This window comes from Gopherus flavomarginatus, chromosome 1 (genome assembly GCF_025201925.1).
Source record: "Gopherus flavomarginatus isolate rGopFla2 chromosome 1, rGopFla2.mat.asm, whole genome shotgun sequence".
In the NCBI taxonomy this organism is placed as follows: Eukaryota; Metazoa; Chordata; order Testudines; family Testudinidae; genus Gopherus; species Gopherus flavomarginatus.
Window position 1 is genome coordinate 202,387,255 of NC_066617.1, and position 17,307 is coordinate 202,404,561.

Below are 17,307 nucleotides of genomic sequence, written 5' to 3' on the forward strand. Positions count from 1 at the left end.
CTGAACAGACTCCATGGTTGCCATGCTATGGCGTCTGCCAGGACAATCCAGGGAAAAAGGGCGCGAAATGATTGTTTGCTGTTGCTTTCCCGGAGGAAGGAATGACTGACGACACTTACCCAGAACCACCCGCGACAATGATTTTTGCCCCATCAGCCACTGTGCTCTCAACCCAGAATTCTAAGGGGCAGCGGAGACTGCGGGAACTATGGGATAGCTACGGAATAGCTACCCACAGTGCAACGCTCCAGAAATCGACACTAGCCTTGGACCATGGACGTACACCGCCGAATTAATGTGCTTAGTGTGGCCGCATGCACTCGACTTTATACAATCTGTTTTATAAAACCGATTTATGTAAAATCGGAATAATCCCGTAGTGTAGACGTACCCTTAGATTGCAGGGCTGGACGTTAAAAGGTGATGCTAATTTTATTTGTAAATACATGCCCAGAATAATTGTGATGAGCACAATATAAAAAACTAGGCAGAGTTCAAGTGTGAGTCCTTGAGAGAATGCTATTTAAAAAAAAAAATCATGTTTCATAGTAAAACAGTACTTTAAATATACCATAGCCTAGGATATATAAGGCATACCATAGTTTACCTGGTGATTTTTGAGTTTCACATGTCTGATTAAGGAATTGACCAGAAATAGTTTTTCCTAGTCCTGAAAAAGATTATAATTATGAGGAAAAGGGGTTGGGGGGAGACAGTAATAATTTTTGTACTTACCTCCAGAACAAATACTTTACAAAAGTGATGAAAGGAGTTGTAGTAAGGTGGTAAAGAACAGGGAGATGACTTGTTCATGGTCACTGTATGGTTTACATGTTTTAAAGTAAAAATAGTTCTAAATTATAACCATCTAGTAACTTCCTATTTTTTTAATAGGGGTAGGGGGTGAGAGAAATGTTCATAACACAAATTGCATGCATCTTTACATTTATGGAGAGAAGTTGCAGATTTTTATTTTGTTTTTATGCTGATTTATCTTGTAGATTGATGCTTGGGCGCAGTCAAACTCTCTACCGGGCCAATTCACAGGAAGCACTGGAGCACAGATTTTGTCCTCAGATGAGTTGTCCAACAGCGGTCCCCAAGCCTGGATTAGAAAGGTAGATGATATGCAGACAAATATGTCCAAATATCAAGTGATAAATAACATTGAAATTATTGGAAGATACGAAAAATGGCACACTAAATTGTTAACAGTCTACTACAATGTACTTGGGAAATATACTATACCTTTAACTGAATTAATTTACTATATGTGTTCAATCTTGGCATAATAACAACGCATATCTATCTAGCTGTGCGTTAAGGTGTTCATGTGGACAGGTTTTCTGATGCCTAAAGAGCTTGATAAGTGCATTATGGAAATTTAAAAAAAGCATGGCTGGTATTTGAAATAGATTGGTTCACACATTCTATTACTGTTGATGTACTGAAATGATATCCATAGTCTTGGCTATTGTTGCAGTGGTAGGTCCTCAATTAAGCTAATCTGTTTGGAATGTACTGGTCAGGGCCTGATCCTGATGTAATTGAATTCAGTGGTGTTTTGGTATTGACTTCAATGGGAACAGGATCAGCACTTCTGTCCCAAGATGAATTGTTCTGTTTGGATTAGTTCCATCCATTTGCTTTCTTGCTTCTGTTTGCATTACATAACACCATTTCTGCAAGCCAAATATTTTGAAATATTAAAATAGGAATTGCAGCTGGTTTATTGATCTAGTATCATCAAGCATCTAGATATTTGTTAATAAGAGAAATAACAGCCTATCAGCTGAGCAAAATGTGTCGTACAATTTTATGTTTTTGTAAATTTGTTAATATTTCATATTTTGTCTTTGAAAATCAATGTTGAATAAGTTCTGTTTCAGTGAATAAAATTGGGGAATCTAAGAGATTTCCATTTTTACAGGCAAATAATCATGAGTAACAGCACTCACTCTGGCAAAGGTTGCAGCAGCTGAGTTTGTTACAAGACTGATTTTGCTCATTCTTCTACAATCCACAAAAAAGTTATAGGATTCTCAAAACTAGTAAGTTAGGTTTGAAGCTTAGGCAGAAATTTGACATGAACTGAACAAGAGGTTCTTGAATCATGACACTCTAAAAATAGAAAGTGTTCACTGAAGTTCAAAACTCTAACCTCCTCTCTCCCCTGCCCCAACACGCTTTTATTTAAGACAATAGAAAGGAAAGAGAGACTTGTTAGATGGAAATTTTTCTGGGATCTTGATGAGATCTAGGGCTGAGGACCAACGATTACTTTGTGAAAGTCTTAATTTAAAAAGTTATTTTGAATTTGTAACGTTGCTTCAGAGTATCAGCTCCAGTGGTTAAAAATAGAGTCTTTACCTTTTTCCTGGCAGAGAGAGACTTCAAAATGAAAACTACTCAGCAGAGAGGCTTATCAATGAGGAGAAAAGGAGAACTTTTCCACTAAAAGGCTTGTGAAGGAGGCCAGTAAGCCTTCCTAAGGCTCTCTGGGGTTCTCTCTTCCTGCAAACCTCAGGAGATTCCCAAGACAAGGCTGGAGAATGCCCCTTTGATCTCCTCTTTCCCAGGCCCCCCTGTTTTCATCCATCTCTCCTTCTTTGACATTCTTTGATGGTCTTCTGTGGCTTGCTGTTGCAGGACTGTCCTTTAACAAAATGCATGGAGTGGAGAAGGCAGGTGTGTTTTCCCTCTGCCTTTTTCTCCTGCACTCCTGAGCATGTCATCCCTCTCAAAAGATATTCATGTCTCTGTGAGGAGAAACGTGTAGAGAACTGACCTCTGGCTTGAGAACGCAGGTGTTACCAGAAACAGAAAGCTCCAGATGGGGACATGGTGTTCAGCAGCGAATGTAGGAGGAGTAGGCAGGGAGAAGCACTAGCACTTCTATCCTTTCTCTAACCAATAGACATCCTGTGGTTTGCAGCAGCAGAACTCTTCTCTGGCAGACCATAAGAGAATCCATTGGGTGGAGAAGTCAGGGAGGTACTCTTGCTTCTCCCACACTTTCTCCTGCATAGTTGAACTGTTCCTCAGATTGACCTCTTTGCTCCTTTCAGCTTCCCCATTCCCCATGTACGGCCACCAAAATTCTGGGGTTAAGAGGTGACCACAATCACAAACCCAATCTAAAGGGCTTTGGGGGCCCACACAAGTCTCTTAGAGCTTGCAGGAATTGTGGGACTATTGATGAGTCTCTCAACGCTTACTTAGAGGGTTGATTAACTTTACAAGGTGGACCTCAGCTCTGTGGATGAGATGGGAAAATTTCACGCAAAAGGCAAAGCAGGTACACAGTGTTTCGAGTGCATATTATCTTTCAGGATGGTAGTTTTAAAAAAATAAACAAACTTGTAAATGCAGAGTTCAGGTTGCATTTCTCAGGCAAGGTGCCTGAAGTACCTTAATTCTGCTCTTGTAGTGCTGCCCTGAGAAATTAAACTCATGCTCCGTCATCCGTCATACCAAAATGTTAAATTTCAGTTAGTAACCACAAAAAGTGGAGTGTCTTATTCATAGCTATGTAATGGTACTGCTGCTTTATGGCTGTCCTTACAGTCATACACAGCAGGCACAAAGAAATGTTAGAAATTTCTGTTACAAATAGCAAACTGAAAGCAATCATGCCTGTCTTTACTAAGGGCCCTGCCCTGTAAGGAGCTGGAGGCATGCAGCACTTTGCAGAATCAGAAGTGTCAGTAGAGACAGAGTTAAAGTGTTTCCATATGCAGACATCGCACTTAGTATGACAGGTATGTATGAGACAGATTATAAAACCAATGTGTGGTGTACATTTTTGATCTTCTAAATGCAAAGATGATGATAGGCATATCTATGAGGCAAGCTAAGTTAGTTGGGGTTGCTTGTTTGAGAAATGCAACCTTAACTCTGCATTTCCTGGGTTTCCAAAAATTTAATTAGTATTTTTGGAAGGTAATATGTAGTGAAACTGATATGTACCTGCAACATTAACGTCACCTTAATAAAATTTTGTGTGGCATGTAAGTTCATTTACTTAAAATGGTTAATATGGCAGATTGAATAACTGTGGCATTCCAATTAGCAGTGTTTTTATTTTCTTTAGTTTTAGCAATGTGACTGATTCATAATGTTTGGATGTCGGGTTGTTGAACAATATTCCCAAAAGAACAACTTTCTGTAGGATTCATTTTAGCCCATTGATACAGTTGTGACAAATATTATTTCTTCTGAAAAGTGGTTTTCTATTTATCATCAATGATGTAATCAGTTCACAAATGTGGAAATTATTAACCTATTACATATAGTATGTATAGGATAAATTCTGTCTGGAGGCTGATGACTTGAAACAAAAGAAAACAAAACAAAGCAGAATGTTGCTGTACAAAATATCATTTGAGGGGAAGTAGGTAAAATATTTTGGTCAAGCAAGTTCTTTTGAGGCTTACTCTTGTTTAGACTTTCCCAAAGCCACTAGTTGCTTCTAGATCAATAAACTCTACCACGTTTATTATACAACAAATACATTTTTTCCAAAACTAGGTGGTTTTTTTGATTTGTTAACTGGGTTCTTTTTTTATAACACATTGCATAGTGTAATGGCTTTTTTGTTGATTTGTGCTATTACTGTAAAACAAGGCATTTTCAGGACTGTTATAAAGCTATATTTAGGGCTAGACATTTTAAAGAGGTAAAATCCTGTCTTCTACATTCCCTTGTGCTCACCACAAGTGAGTATAACTCCCTCCACCAGTAGATGGAGACAAGAAAAAACAAAACTCTTGTGATATCACTTCCTCTTGAGTGGAGAGTTGTCTGGCCGTCGCTGATCTTACAAGAAGTGGAGGCCTTTCAATTTATCACGTGCTCATCACCTTCAGGCTTGTCTGCTACGGTGTGCTATGCTTGGGGATGAAAGTAAAGGCTGCTCTGATGTGGCTTATGCTCCGTGGGCTCCCTATCCGGTACTGAATCCATTTCAGGTCCCTGGATTTAATTTTCAAAGGCCTCTGAATGGACTGGCTCTGAGGCTTCAGAGACTTCGTTTCTCTTTGGCCCACCACAACAGCGATGATCAGCAGAAATCCTGGAGGAGACAGTGCTCAGAGTTTTTAGGAGGAAGGGGATAAGGTTTCCTTTGTGGTGGGCTCTTTATAATGGAGTTTTCGTTCAACATAAATCACTGTAATCAGTATCTTCCTGGTGGATTGGAAAACTCGTATCTTTGCAGGATAACAGCTCTAAGGGATGATACAGCATCACTTCCAGAAGATACACAATCAAAAATATTCTAAAGCTTTATATTCTGTACAATCTAAAATCAAACCAAAAAGCCCACCAACAAAACTAAGCACTCAATAATAGCATCGTACAAACAGGGGTGGCGAATAGTCTTTCAGACTCATAGGTGCTTTTCAGAATTTTGTTGGTACCTCTTTGGATGAATGTGAACATAGAGGCCTTTTGCTCCAGAGTCCAGGATTCATTGGCTCTGTGAGCGGGTGTTAACTCTCGCTTGTAGGAGTTTGACCTGCTGTATATCTTCCCTATACGTCTCACCATAGTCAGTCCTTCAGAAGAAAGCCAAATTCAGGGAGAAGATCATCCTGGTATTTCTGGACTGGCTCAGGACGTGGTAGCACTGTAGCTGGCTGGATCTCTTCTGTGATTACCCACTATGTCTCACTGTGGGTACAGTTCAGCATGGAGAATCCCTTGTTCTTGAGTTGGACCTGCATGAAGAGGGATTTATCTGAACTGCTTGATAAGTGTTCAGAAACAGATTAGGGCATATTTCATGCTTGATGCAAGGCCAGAAGATTTAAGTCCAGTTACTAGTGAAATTTCTTTCTGTTTTTGAAAGGCCTGGAATATTGGCTTTTGGGGTCCATGCCACTGTAATACTAAGAGGCAAAGTTAAAGCATTCTTCTATGATGCAGTTTTGAAGGTAATGTTTTTTAGGACAGCTGACAAGCTAAAATTGAGATTTTTTTTTCTCTGTCCCCATAATAATATCTGTATTTAGTGCCAAATGCCCGCTCACATGCACCATTAAAGAGGGGTGAACATTTTTTTTCAGTTTGCTTTTTTGTTAGGAGAGAACGAGTGCTGTAAGTCCTTTTGGCAGTATTCCCTGCATTAATTTTTCATCAAGACAAGGTGGTGATTAAGCTTGCTCTCAATTTCCTTCCAAGTTGGTTTTTCCCATCCACAAGGCTGTTCCTTCTCCTTATTCTGACTAGCCCTGTGAAACACTCGCTGTGAAGAGGGCTTTGTGTATCTTAGATATCTAGTGGTTAGAAAGTCAGATCACTTGTGGTGGTAGTGGTGGTTTTGAGAGTCCCAACCATAAAAGGCGTAGCAATCTGCAAGCTTCAGTGTCTTGTGTGAGAGGAACCATTGACCAGGATAAAGCAGCTTTGTTTTCTGTGAAGACCTGTTCCTTCAACATCATGTCTACCTCACTGACAGGAGAGGATGAGATTCTTCCCCTCCAGAACTGTGTAGAAAGCAGCCGGTTAGGCATATTTATATGCCATCTCAAATCATTCTGGACTTGATGTTTTAGGCTTTGCTGCTGCCATCTTTGGTAGCCAAGTCCTGCTCACTGTAGTCCCTTACTCTGTTTTTTGTAAGGTACTCACCTTTTTTCTTGTTGTTGACGTTCCCACTTATCTGGGCTTTGTTGGCATACCATAAAGCTGTAAAATTGTAATTTTTTACCTGTTAGTGTGGTTTTTAAGCCCTCCTGTGCCAGCCCAGGTATCCTACGCTTGTTCTTATTTTGTTGTTGGAGTTGAAACTGTTCTGAAGTTATTTTCCTATTGTAGTTTTAATCATTAAGCATTCTAAATCATTTGAGCAGGATCTGCCAGCCAGCCTCCTTTATAGGAGAAGTGGTGTCACAAGAGCATTGCTCTTTGTTCGTCCCCATCTGCTTGTAGGAGGAGATGTACCCACTTATCTGGTCTGGCATAGGAGGGCTTGGAGATGAACAGGTGAGAAGTTGCCATTAAACTGTCATCTTGATGAGCAATTTCTCTTGTAATACAATTTGTGAATAGAGATTGGGTAAATGGGAAATATTTTAATCTGTTATGAAACTCATTTGACAATGATAATGAAAAGAATTAGGAACATAGGATTTACTGTACCTGATGATCCTATTGGACGGTCTAGTCTGGTATTCTGCCTGCCTAATTTAAAATAAAAAGGAATTTGAATCTTTCACATGTCCTGCATCACTTGATTTTTTTTTTTTATAAACACTTTCAAAGTTAATTACAAATATGGAGCTCTTACAAACACCCTGTGAGATAACAGGGTGGATGAGTTAGTGTTATCTCTGTCTGGAGGGAAGGAAACTGAGACTGTCTTTTCCAACATCACACTGCAAATTGGTGGCAGAGTGGACTTGGAACTTAGTCATTTCAAGTACTTTGTTCAGTTTTCTAGACCATGCTGTTTCCTCTTAGTTCCATTAATTATCTAATTAAAAAAATTAACATTTTATAAATGTCCTTTTTCACATTTGCTTTAAAGTGCAGTTTCACTCTGAATGTAACTGTATAAATGGCATTGTGTGGCTTCATGTTTTTCTTTCATGATTTCTATTTCAGTTAGCCTCCATTTATAAGTAAAAAGTTTTGTTTTATTTTTCCTCTGACCTGCAATACTTGTTCTCTTTAATTGGAATGTGAGACAAGCTGAGCTCTTTATTTCTAATAGTGATGTGTGAGAAACAAACTTTCTACAGCCTGCAAAGGGGTTGTGCAGGTGTAACTGTTTGCAGTGTAGTAAATGAAGCACAAGAAGGAATAGAATCCAGCTTTCATTCTTAATTGTGTTGGCTTTGTTGTGCTAACAAAAGTGAAAAGCAGTAAAATCATGGTCTGCCACTAAAATCAGCAGATAGCAATACAAGATATGAATGCACAAGAAGCAGATCTGAGTAAGACAATGCCATGTTTACAATAATTTGAAGTACAATTGCACTTCAAAAGTTTAGAGAAAGTTAGATTTTTTTCTAGGTTTAGGATTTGTTTAGGCTTTGATATTTTCTGTCTAAAGTTAATGCCTTCATTTTAAGCCACAAAATGGGTATATTTTGAGTCTTTTTTTCCAAAATTAATTTGAAAATGTAATGGGAAAGCTCCTATAACATGAAAGTGACCTCATAAAGAACTTGCTCCTACTCTGGTTTGTGAACTGAATACACGTTGGTGATAATGAAACAGATGTTGATGTTGAAAATTCTATCATTGCAAAGCAGGTACAAAAGAGGAATCGGAACCCTGGGTGACATTGACTGGGGTTTGTATCATACTCTGCATGGTTGACCTTTTCTTATGAGAGGTTCCTGGAAAAGACAGGGGAGGATGAAACCGGAAGTAAGTAAAAGCCATTCTAGGTGTATAGAGTGAGGCAGTTGGTATCGAACATCAGCTAACTTGTCTCTGCGTACTCGTAAACTGCATGGCCTGCACCGATCAAAAGTTGACTGGAGAGGTAAACTTAGCCTCTGTCTACCCTTCCTTCCATCAGAGCACCTTGTTGTTAAATTCAACATTCAGTTGCATGGTTTTGAGGGATTGGTTTTGTTGCTTATGTAGGTAAATATTTGGAAAACTATTCCTATTATGTGTGTTCAGGAATTTTTATGATTTAACTTCTTAACAACAGGAAATGTGGGGGGTTAAGATGCATATGTCCTTGGTATGTGCCATAATTGCCTGTATTGAGAGGCTAATAGGTTTTTATTAAGAATATATATATATTCTAAGTCTCCTGGAAAAGGAAAACTTCTAATTCTGCTTATATTTGAAACCAAGGAAATATCTGTCTTCGTCTCTTCAAATCTGGGAAATATTTAGTATGTCAAACACAGTAAAAATAAATAAATAAAGAGAGAAAAAAGTGTTCCGTGAACTTACCACTGTTTTGAAACATAGGTAAAGTTGCTACAAAAATACTAGGCGTTGTATCTATTACCTACTGTGTGAGAATAAGTGTGTTATCAATACCAATGTGTAAACTTGTATATTAAGTCAAGCAATTTGCTGCTGTGATGGAAATGACTGACTTACTTGGGTCAGCGGGTGGGGCAGAAGAGAGATGATAGTTCACAGAATAACCTGTGAACTTTCACCCCTCTATATGGAAACTTGTTTCAGGGTCAAATCCTTGTAGCTGCCTTCTTGCCACGGTCAATGCCAGCCCTACTATTCACAACACTGCGGCCATCGAGGCCTAGGTACGTAAACATTTAAGGAGTTTTTAAAGTTCTTTACAAGAAACCAGATTTTTAAAAGTTCTATTTGATAAGCTTACGACACTTAACAACTATTATGTAATGATGATTTGAGACGATGATATTACAATTACTGCTGCTGAACTGTGTGGCTAAGTACCTTATTTTTGTTCATTTGTTTTTAAAGAAATGCCTGTATCTGTTCTATGTGGATTTTCAGAGTAAAATGTATGTCTGCAACTGCTGCGTACTAAAGTGGGGAAACATTATTCATATTTAAAATATGCCTAAAGAGTATTTGAATGTCATTACTATATTTGCTTGTATTTTGTTCAATAACTAGGTACACTTGGCACAAACGTTGCTAGTTAAACAATTAACACTGCCTCCTTTTACAAGATAAGAAGAGATACATTGGAACCAAAGTAACGTGTTTAAAAATAAACGTTGGTTATCATTTTATTACGTGCACATGTTTGAAACAGGTCAATGTTTAAAATTGCCATTTTTGACTTAAAGAATCTCATTAAAATTTTCTTAATCTGTTTCTAGTTTGATATTTTGAACAAATTATGTGTCTAACTTATATGTTGTGAACTCTGGATTATACAAGCCATGTAAATGTATGTAAAGCTAAGGTGTATTCACTTGAATTGATCAATGAAAGGTTGTTAGAAACATTTTTGGAAGCTCCCAGTTATTTTTTTTAAATCAAGTGCTAACTTTAGGACTTGTTTTACTTTTCTTTCTTTGGATAGGATCAGTTCTTAAGAGCAGCCCCTGTAACTGGAGGAATGGGAGCCCAGCTGATGAGAAAAATGGGCTGGAGAGAAGGAGAGGGACTAGGAAAAAACAGAGAAGGAACTGTGGAGCCTATCCTAGTGGATTTTAAGACAGATCGAAAAGGTAAACTCTTTCTTTGAACCTTTTAAAACATTATAAAACTGATAATGATTTTATTTCTATTATAGCAAAGAATAGAACAATCTTAGTATGAGGAAATTATTTTCACTGTAATATGTATATGAATATTACAATAAAAATAGTCATATTGATACTGGCCCCTTACGCCCTAGTCGACATGCATTTAGGCATAAGCTTAACTTTAAAGCCATAAATACTCCTATATAAGTCTATGGGGCTCCTCTTCCATTTAAAGTTAGACATGTGCATAAGCATGTCTGCAGGATCAGGACCCTATTGTGGCTTAAATGAGCTGCCCACATTACACAATTGGGTATTTTGCATATATATGCAAACTCAACAGCATTTTTATTTTACAATGCATGCTGAGATATGCTGTGATTCAGAAAGGAAGTTTTTAAGCACTTAAAGTTAAAATTTTTAAATGTGCTGCAAAATTCTAATTGACTTCAATAGAGCCTGGATTTCACCTATATTGTTTCATAGTGTGCACTGGTAAACCAGATTAACATTGGCTTGTAGTTTAAGTAGAAAACCAAATATTTACCAGTTGTTCCTTAACCTTTTTGAGCTTGTAATACATTACACAGATCACATTTAAGCTTACAGACATTTAAAGCAGAGTTCATTCAATCATAGTTTCAGTCAGAAAAGAAACACAGGACATAAACTCTGTAGGCCTGATTTTCATAGGTGCTGTCAAGTAGGTGAAAACTGCAGATGCTAAAAACCAGACCCTGACTGTCCACATAGAGATTTCCCAGTAGCGGAATGGTCTCCAAGTACCAATCACACACTGAAAATAAGGTGTTATAGTCAAGATTGTAGAAATTGTCTGTGTGGAGTCAGGAAATGGAGACTCTGAGGAGTCTCACTCTTCTGTTTTACAAGTATAAGAATGAGTTCCTGCCTAAAGTTTATAGCTCCTTTAGCAGTCTACACAATGGCTTTATAACTGAGTGAAGAAACAGTCCAAAAATATAGAAAAGGAAGCCATGAAAACAAATATGAGTTTTACATATAAAGTGGCTTAACCTGCTTTTTACAACTATTCATTTATGTCAGACATCTTGCCAGATTGAAGCTAGAGAGAGAGAGAGTTTGGAGAATAATTAGTTGACAGATGTTCCAGGAAGAAAACTTCCTTGTTGAGCTGCAGCACAGCCTTTTCAGCAGCTCTGTCCTGTAATGCTCTCATTGCCAATACAGTTCCTTGAGTTTAATGTGGGTAATGTCACAGGCAGCGGGGAAGAACTACACAGATCTATAACTAAAGTAAAATTCCTTCAAGGTCATTTCTCTTTTTCTGAGCGGCCTGCAGAAAGGGGTTATCTGATAGGCTCACAACGATTGAGAGTACTAACCTTATTGAGTGTCTGGGGACCTCTGTGTGGTATCTGATAACATTTCTTACATCTGTAGAGTTAGACGTTCAATCCCAATGTTTGTTTATATAATCCTGAAGACCTGTACCAGGACCAGTGCCTTGTTGTGCTAAGTACTGTACAGACAAATAGGTAGATATGTTCACTGCCCCAAAGAGCTCACTGTTTAGTAAGATGGCCAGAGAGGTGGAGAAGAAGAGTACAGCATACAAGCAAAGTTATTAGTAAGACTGCTGGCATCCATCTTAGTGAGGAGAACTCTGAGCATGCATCTTCCCTTTCTTGGTATAGGTTCACCGACAAATATTGATATCCTTGCAGTGATCCCTGGGTTGTTTTAATGTAATCTTTTTTTTCCTGTTTTGAGTTATAGCAGATAGACGATCCTTTCCAACAGGCTCCCTAAAAATATCAAATCCAGATTGATAGGGAGAAGTGCTAAAGTTTCGCCAAACCAACATGGGTGCCTAATGTTAAGATCATGTACACTATAAAGAGGCAACTTGGGTTGTTAAAAATAGGTAGCTGAAGTGATTCTTGTACATGGGGAGGGCAATAAAGTGCATTGGAATGTACTGATGCTGTTATTTATAAAATGCCAAATCTATGCCAAGTGCTGTGCAAACCAATATGAAGAAGATGGAAGGGAAGGGTTGAGGAAAAGCCTTGACCAGTGTGTGTGTACTGCTGAAAGCAAGACTGGAACTTTATCTAGAAGGGGTTAGTGTTCTGGCTAGAAAATTTAAATGGACAAAGTAATTTTCTTCCCTGCTTATAAAAGAAAACAATTTTTGAAATCTTGTCTAAAGTTATTTGAAAATAGTGAGTGTTTTGACTTCTGGGAACATACATCCAGGGACAGTCAATTAACTTTGTTCAGTAAAAGCTATTTTGGGAAACAGCAGCAAAGTGTGAATCCAGAGCTTGCCAGCCTTCCCTTGGCTCTGCACCAGACCCAGCTAGTCTCAGGCAGGGCCTGAACAGCTTCCAGGCCTGCAGCCACTAAGCTACTCTTTTGCTCTGTTGGCTGCCATTAAGCTGTGAGAACTCCCTTCTCGGCAGCTGAAAGGTGTAAAAACACACTGCTTCAGTTAACAGTGGAAAGCAGAACATCTTCCCATTAGTTGGTTCAGAGCCATACCTCTCAAGCTGCCAGATGTGAAACATAATGTGCTATAGGATCTCTCCCTTCACTGTAACCTCAGTTTTGTAATTATTTCTGATGTAAATAATTTTCAACAACAAAAAGGAAGAAACATCAGAGTTGTTTGAATTTGGAGGTAACTTTAGGGCCATAATCTCTTAAAATAAACCATGTTTGAAGTTCTGAGGGTGAAGGCGTGGTGGTAATGAGGAGGTGAGTTTAATTTAAAACAAAAAAAAAAGAAAAAAAAAGGTCCCCTGTACTCCCTTCATTCCCCAAAGCCAGGAGAGGAATCAAGTGAAGATAAGAAACAAGAAAAATAAAAAGAGAGGATTGAAGGAAAAGAAGTTCAGAGCCATTGTCGTTCAAATGTTTTATTTTTACATGTATTTAAAAGTGTCACTCGAGGGAGTAAAGGCCTTTTTGAAATGAATGAGGGTAAAATGTTTTATTAAAGGAAAATAGTGGGTCACCACACACATTTGCTTATTTTATAGGCAGATTGATTGTTTTATTTTACCCTTTAAAATCTTGGGATTGGAAGGTTGGAGCGGAAGAGATGGCTCATGAGAGGATGTCTTGTACAAAGTAATTAAGAGAATGGAAGTTTGATAGCTACTGACTCAGAACTATACAGAATGTGTTTTTTTAATCACCTACTTACTTTTTCCTTCCTCCTGAGAACAGACAATTGCAGCAGGTTAGGTTTTCCATGACTTTCAATGGGTGGGACTTGTGCTTCTACATCACTTAAGCAATTTTGATAATCCCACCCTGTATTTCTGCTATAGGCTTGGTCTATACTGAAAAGTTATATCTGCTTTGCTCTGTCAGTTAGGGGTTTGGAAAAAAAATCACACTTCTGATTGACAAAGCTACACTGACAAAACCCCATTGTAGATGCAGCTTTATCAACAGATGAGTGCTTCTGTCAAGGTAGCTAATGTCATTCAGGGAATGTCCTTCTGCAGTGTAAACTGCATCTGCACTGGGGCCTATACCAGCATAGTCTCTATAATGTAGACACAGTCACAGACAATGCTTAAGGCTAAGATTTTGTCATTTTTATTTTTAATAAAAGGCACAGGTTATGGGCTTAATGCAAAAATCATGTTTATAGCAGTAGAAAGTAATACAAGATATAAACATGGTCCATATTTTGTTTAGGCCTTGTTGCAGTGGGAGAAAAGACACAAAAGAGATCGGGACATTTTAGTGTAATGAAGGATCTTTCAGGTAAGGCCTTTTTTAAACTCCTGTAAAATATCTAATTTAAGGTAACTTGTTTAGGAGTGACATTGGAATTAATATAGAAATGAAATATGTTGATATATTTAAGGTAAACATCCAGTTTCTGCATTGATGGAGATATGTAATAAAAGAAGATGGTCACCACCTGTATTCGTATTGGTGGATGATAGTGGGCCTGATCATCGCAAACATTTTATCTTCAAGGTAAGCTTGAATTCCCTTTTCTGACATGTCTAGTACTCAGTTAGAAGTGAGAAATCTAGTGTTCTTCGAGTGCTTGCTCATATCGATTCCAATTAGGTGTGTGCGCGCCGCGTGCACGTTCGTCGGAAGATTTTTACCCTCGCAACACTCGGTGGGTTGGCTGGGCGCCCCCTGGCATGGCGCCGTTATGGCACCGAGTATATACCCCTGCTGACGCATCCGCTATTCTATTCCTTCTTACCGCCCGTCTCGGTCGTTAGGACAGTGGAGCGCGGCTTAGCTGATCTCCACGTCCCTGGCTATTCACTCGTTCTAATACTTATTATGTATATAGTTTATTCTCTATAGTTCTAGTTAATACTTTTAATAATTTTTTGTAAACGTAGTTAGTGTATATAGTTCAGAGGGTTGGGGATTAGCCCTTTCCCTCACCTGGTGCCCAGGCACATGCCTGGTTCACTGGGTTTCAAACTGTGCTCGGCCTGCCGCAGGCCGATGCCCACAGGAGACCCTCACGACTCCTGTCTCAAGTGCTTGGGGGAATCACACCTCGCAGACAAGTACCGGTTCTGCAAATCCTTCAAACCGCAGACAAAAAAGGAGCGGGACTTTTGCCTCAAGCAGCTCCTAATGGAGGCAGCCCTCACTCCTTCACCTTCGGCACCGGGTGCCGGTCGGTCCGCACCGGGGAGAAGTGCCTCGTCGGCACCGGAGTGCGCCGGCACCACGAAGACATCTCGGCACCAACCGGCACCGGCCCAGAAACCTGCCCGGCACTGCTCCCTCTCCCCACGAGCCAAGAAGCTGAAAGCTCCTGCGGCTTCACTATCTGCACCGCAGTCTGAGCAGCAGCCTAAGTCAAGCCGCCCGGCACCAGTAGCTGCCGCGGCACCGACAATCTCAGCACCGTTGATTCCGGCCTTGCAAGGGCCGTCGAGTCCGGTGCCTGATAGCTCCCTGGCGCATGCCTCGGTAGAGCTCATCGTTCCCACGACGCCAGAGACATTTTCTACGGCGAGGGAACTGATTGCATTAACGGAGCCCACCCTGCCTCAACCCCCGGCACCGCCAGTGCGGGTTATTCAATCAACAGGCAAGCCTGCCATGGTAAGACTGTCCTCAAATCAGCACTGCCGAGAGGCACCACTCAAGATCGAGGTCCGGCCAGCGTTCTTGATCTTGGCACCCATCCTGTTCCCGACGCCGCTCACAGTCCCGATACTGATCTCCTCTGTACCGGTCATACTCGTGGCACCACTCGAGATCCCGCTCGCTGGCCCAATACTCCAGCCACTGATCCAGCTCCCAGCACTGTTCCCACCGCAGCTGCTCTCATCATAGAGCTTCAAGATCCCGGTCGACCTCCCGGCACCACGCCGGTCGCAGGTCCCGGTCCTCCTACTGGTACTGGTACGGAACCCGGTACCACTCTCTGGTGCGGCATGGAGAACAGTTCGCTGGACGCAGGGCTCCTCCCCAACCGGTCTCCGCCCCGCCGTGGCCATCGCGGCATGCGTCTGTCTTATCGCACGCCGATAGTGCCTCCTACGGGGATTCAGACGTACACAGCCGAGTTCTACATGGGGGAACCCACAGTACCATCACGCTTTCCCTCGTTGGAACATCGCGCACCGGAGGCCACTGTTGGCTGCCCCCCTCCAGCGGGTACAGACGGCTCTCCTTTGGCACCAGACCCTCAGGTCCTCCCAGACCCTGACGTGCCTCCTGACCATGAGTCCATACATAAGCCACTCGTCCCTGGTCTGTCATCTTCCTCTTCCCCAGATGAGGCGGTAGCTGGGACATCCTCATCGGGCCCGCCCCCTATTGATCTCCGAGCTCACCAGTACCTTCTGAGGAGAGTCGCCTTAAATATCAATCTACAGGTAGAGGAAGTCCCAGAGGTTGAAGACCCTGTGATAGACATCCTGTCAGCGGATGCGCCAACTCGTGTGGCTTTACCATTTATCCGCTCCATACAAGCCAAAGCGGACACCATCTGGCAATCCCCAGCGTCTATCCATCCCACGGCCAGAAGGGTGGAATGAAAGTACATGGTGCCCTCCAAGGGGTATGAGTACTTATATACCCACCCTCCCCCATGCTCTCTGGTGGTCCAATCCGTGAATGAGCGGGAACACCGTGGCCAGCAAGCCCCCGCCCCAAAATCAAGGGAGGCTAGACGTATGGACCTGTTGGGACGTAAAGTCTACTCTGCGGGGGGCCTCCAACTCAGGATGGCGAACCAACAGGCTCTGCTTAGCAGATATAATTATAATACCTGGCAGGTGGGCAAGTTCACTGAACTGGTCCCACAGGACTCCCGCCAGGAATTCCAGGCCCTTCTGGAGGAAGGAAAGTAAGTTGCACGGACCTCCCTCCAGGCCTCACTTGATGCTGCCGATTCAGCAGCCAGAACTGTGGCCTCCGGCATCACAATGAGACGGATATCGTGGCTGCAAGTGTCAGGCCTACCTCCTGAACTGCAGCACACCATCCAAGACTTGCCATTTGAAGGCCAGGGCCTCTTCTCTCAGAAAACGGACTCTAGGCTGCAGAGTCTCAAGGACAATAGGGTGATAATGCATTCCCTTGGGATGCATACCCCACAGACCCAGCGAAGGTCCTTCCGTAGCGAGCCTCAGCGCCCTTACCCCCCACCCAGGCCATGACAAGACTTTTTGGCAGAAGGCGCGGTCGTGGTAACCGCAGACGGCAGTCTGGACCCCAAGGAGGCCACAATAACTGTCCCGCCAAACCAATGACGGGCCCGAAACCGAACTTTTGAAGGTGCGCCCGAGAGCAGAGCACCAGTCCTTCTCCAGGATCCTTTTCAGTTCTGCAACCGCCTTTCCTCCTTCCTCCCTGCGTGGACCCAGTTAACCTCGGATCGTTGGGTCCTATGCACGGTAGAATTTGGATACCACCTCCAATTCATTTCGCCCCCTCCCTCCCCATCCCTCTTCAGGGACCCCTCTCACGAGCAATTCCTCTGGCAAGAGGTTCAAACGCTCCTTTCGATTGGAGCTATAGAGGAGGTACTGGAGGAATTAAGGGGCAAGGGTTTTTATTGCTGATATTTCCTAATCCCCAAGGCAAAAGGAGGCCTCCGGTCTATCCTGGACCTGCAAGGACTCAACATGTTCATGAAAAAGTTGAA

General features: G+C 41.5%; 1 protein-coding gene across 50 annotated transcripts in view; it reads left to right on the plus strand.

The window, feature by feature from the left end:
• The window catches only part of SON (SON DNA and RNA binding protein), a 68,786-nt gene that overhangs the window by 44,839 nt on the left and 6,640 nt on the right, over positions 1-17,307 (plus strand). For all 50 annotated transcript variants that reach the window (XM_050928730.1, XM_050928729.1, XM_050928727.1 and 47 more), the window contains 4 exons: positions 1,002-1,118; positions 9,998-10,145; positions 13,860-13,928; positions 14,032-14,147. In XM_050928730.1, the coding sequence (XP_050784687.1) occupies positions 1,002-1,118; positions 9,998-10,145; positions 13,860-13,928; positions 14,032-14,147 (450 nt within the window). The remainder of the gene's footprint in view (positions 1-1,001; positions 1,119-9,997; positions 10,146-13,859; positions 13,929-14,031; positions 14,148-17,307) is intronic.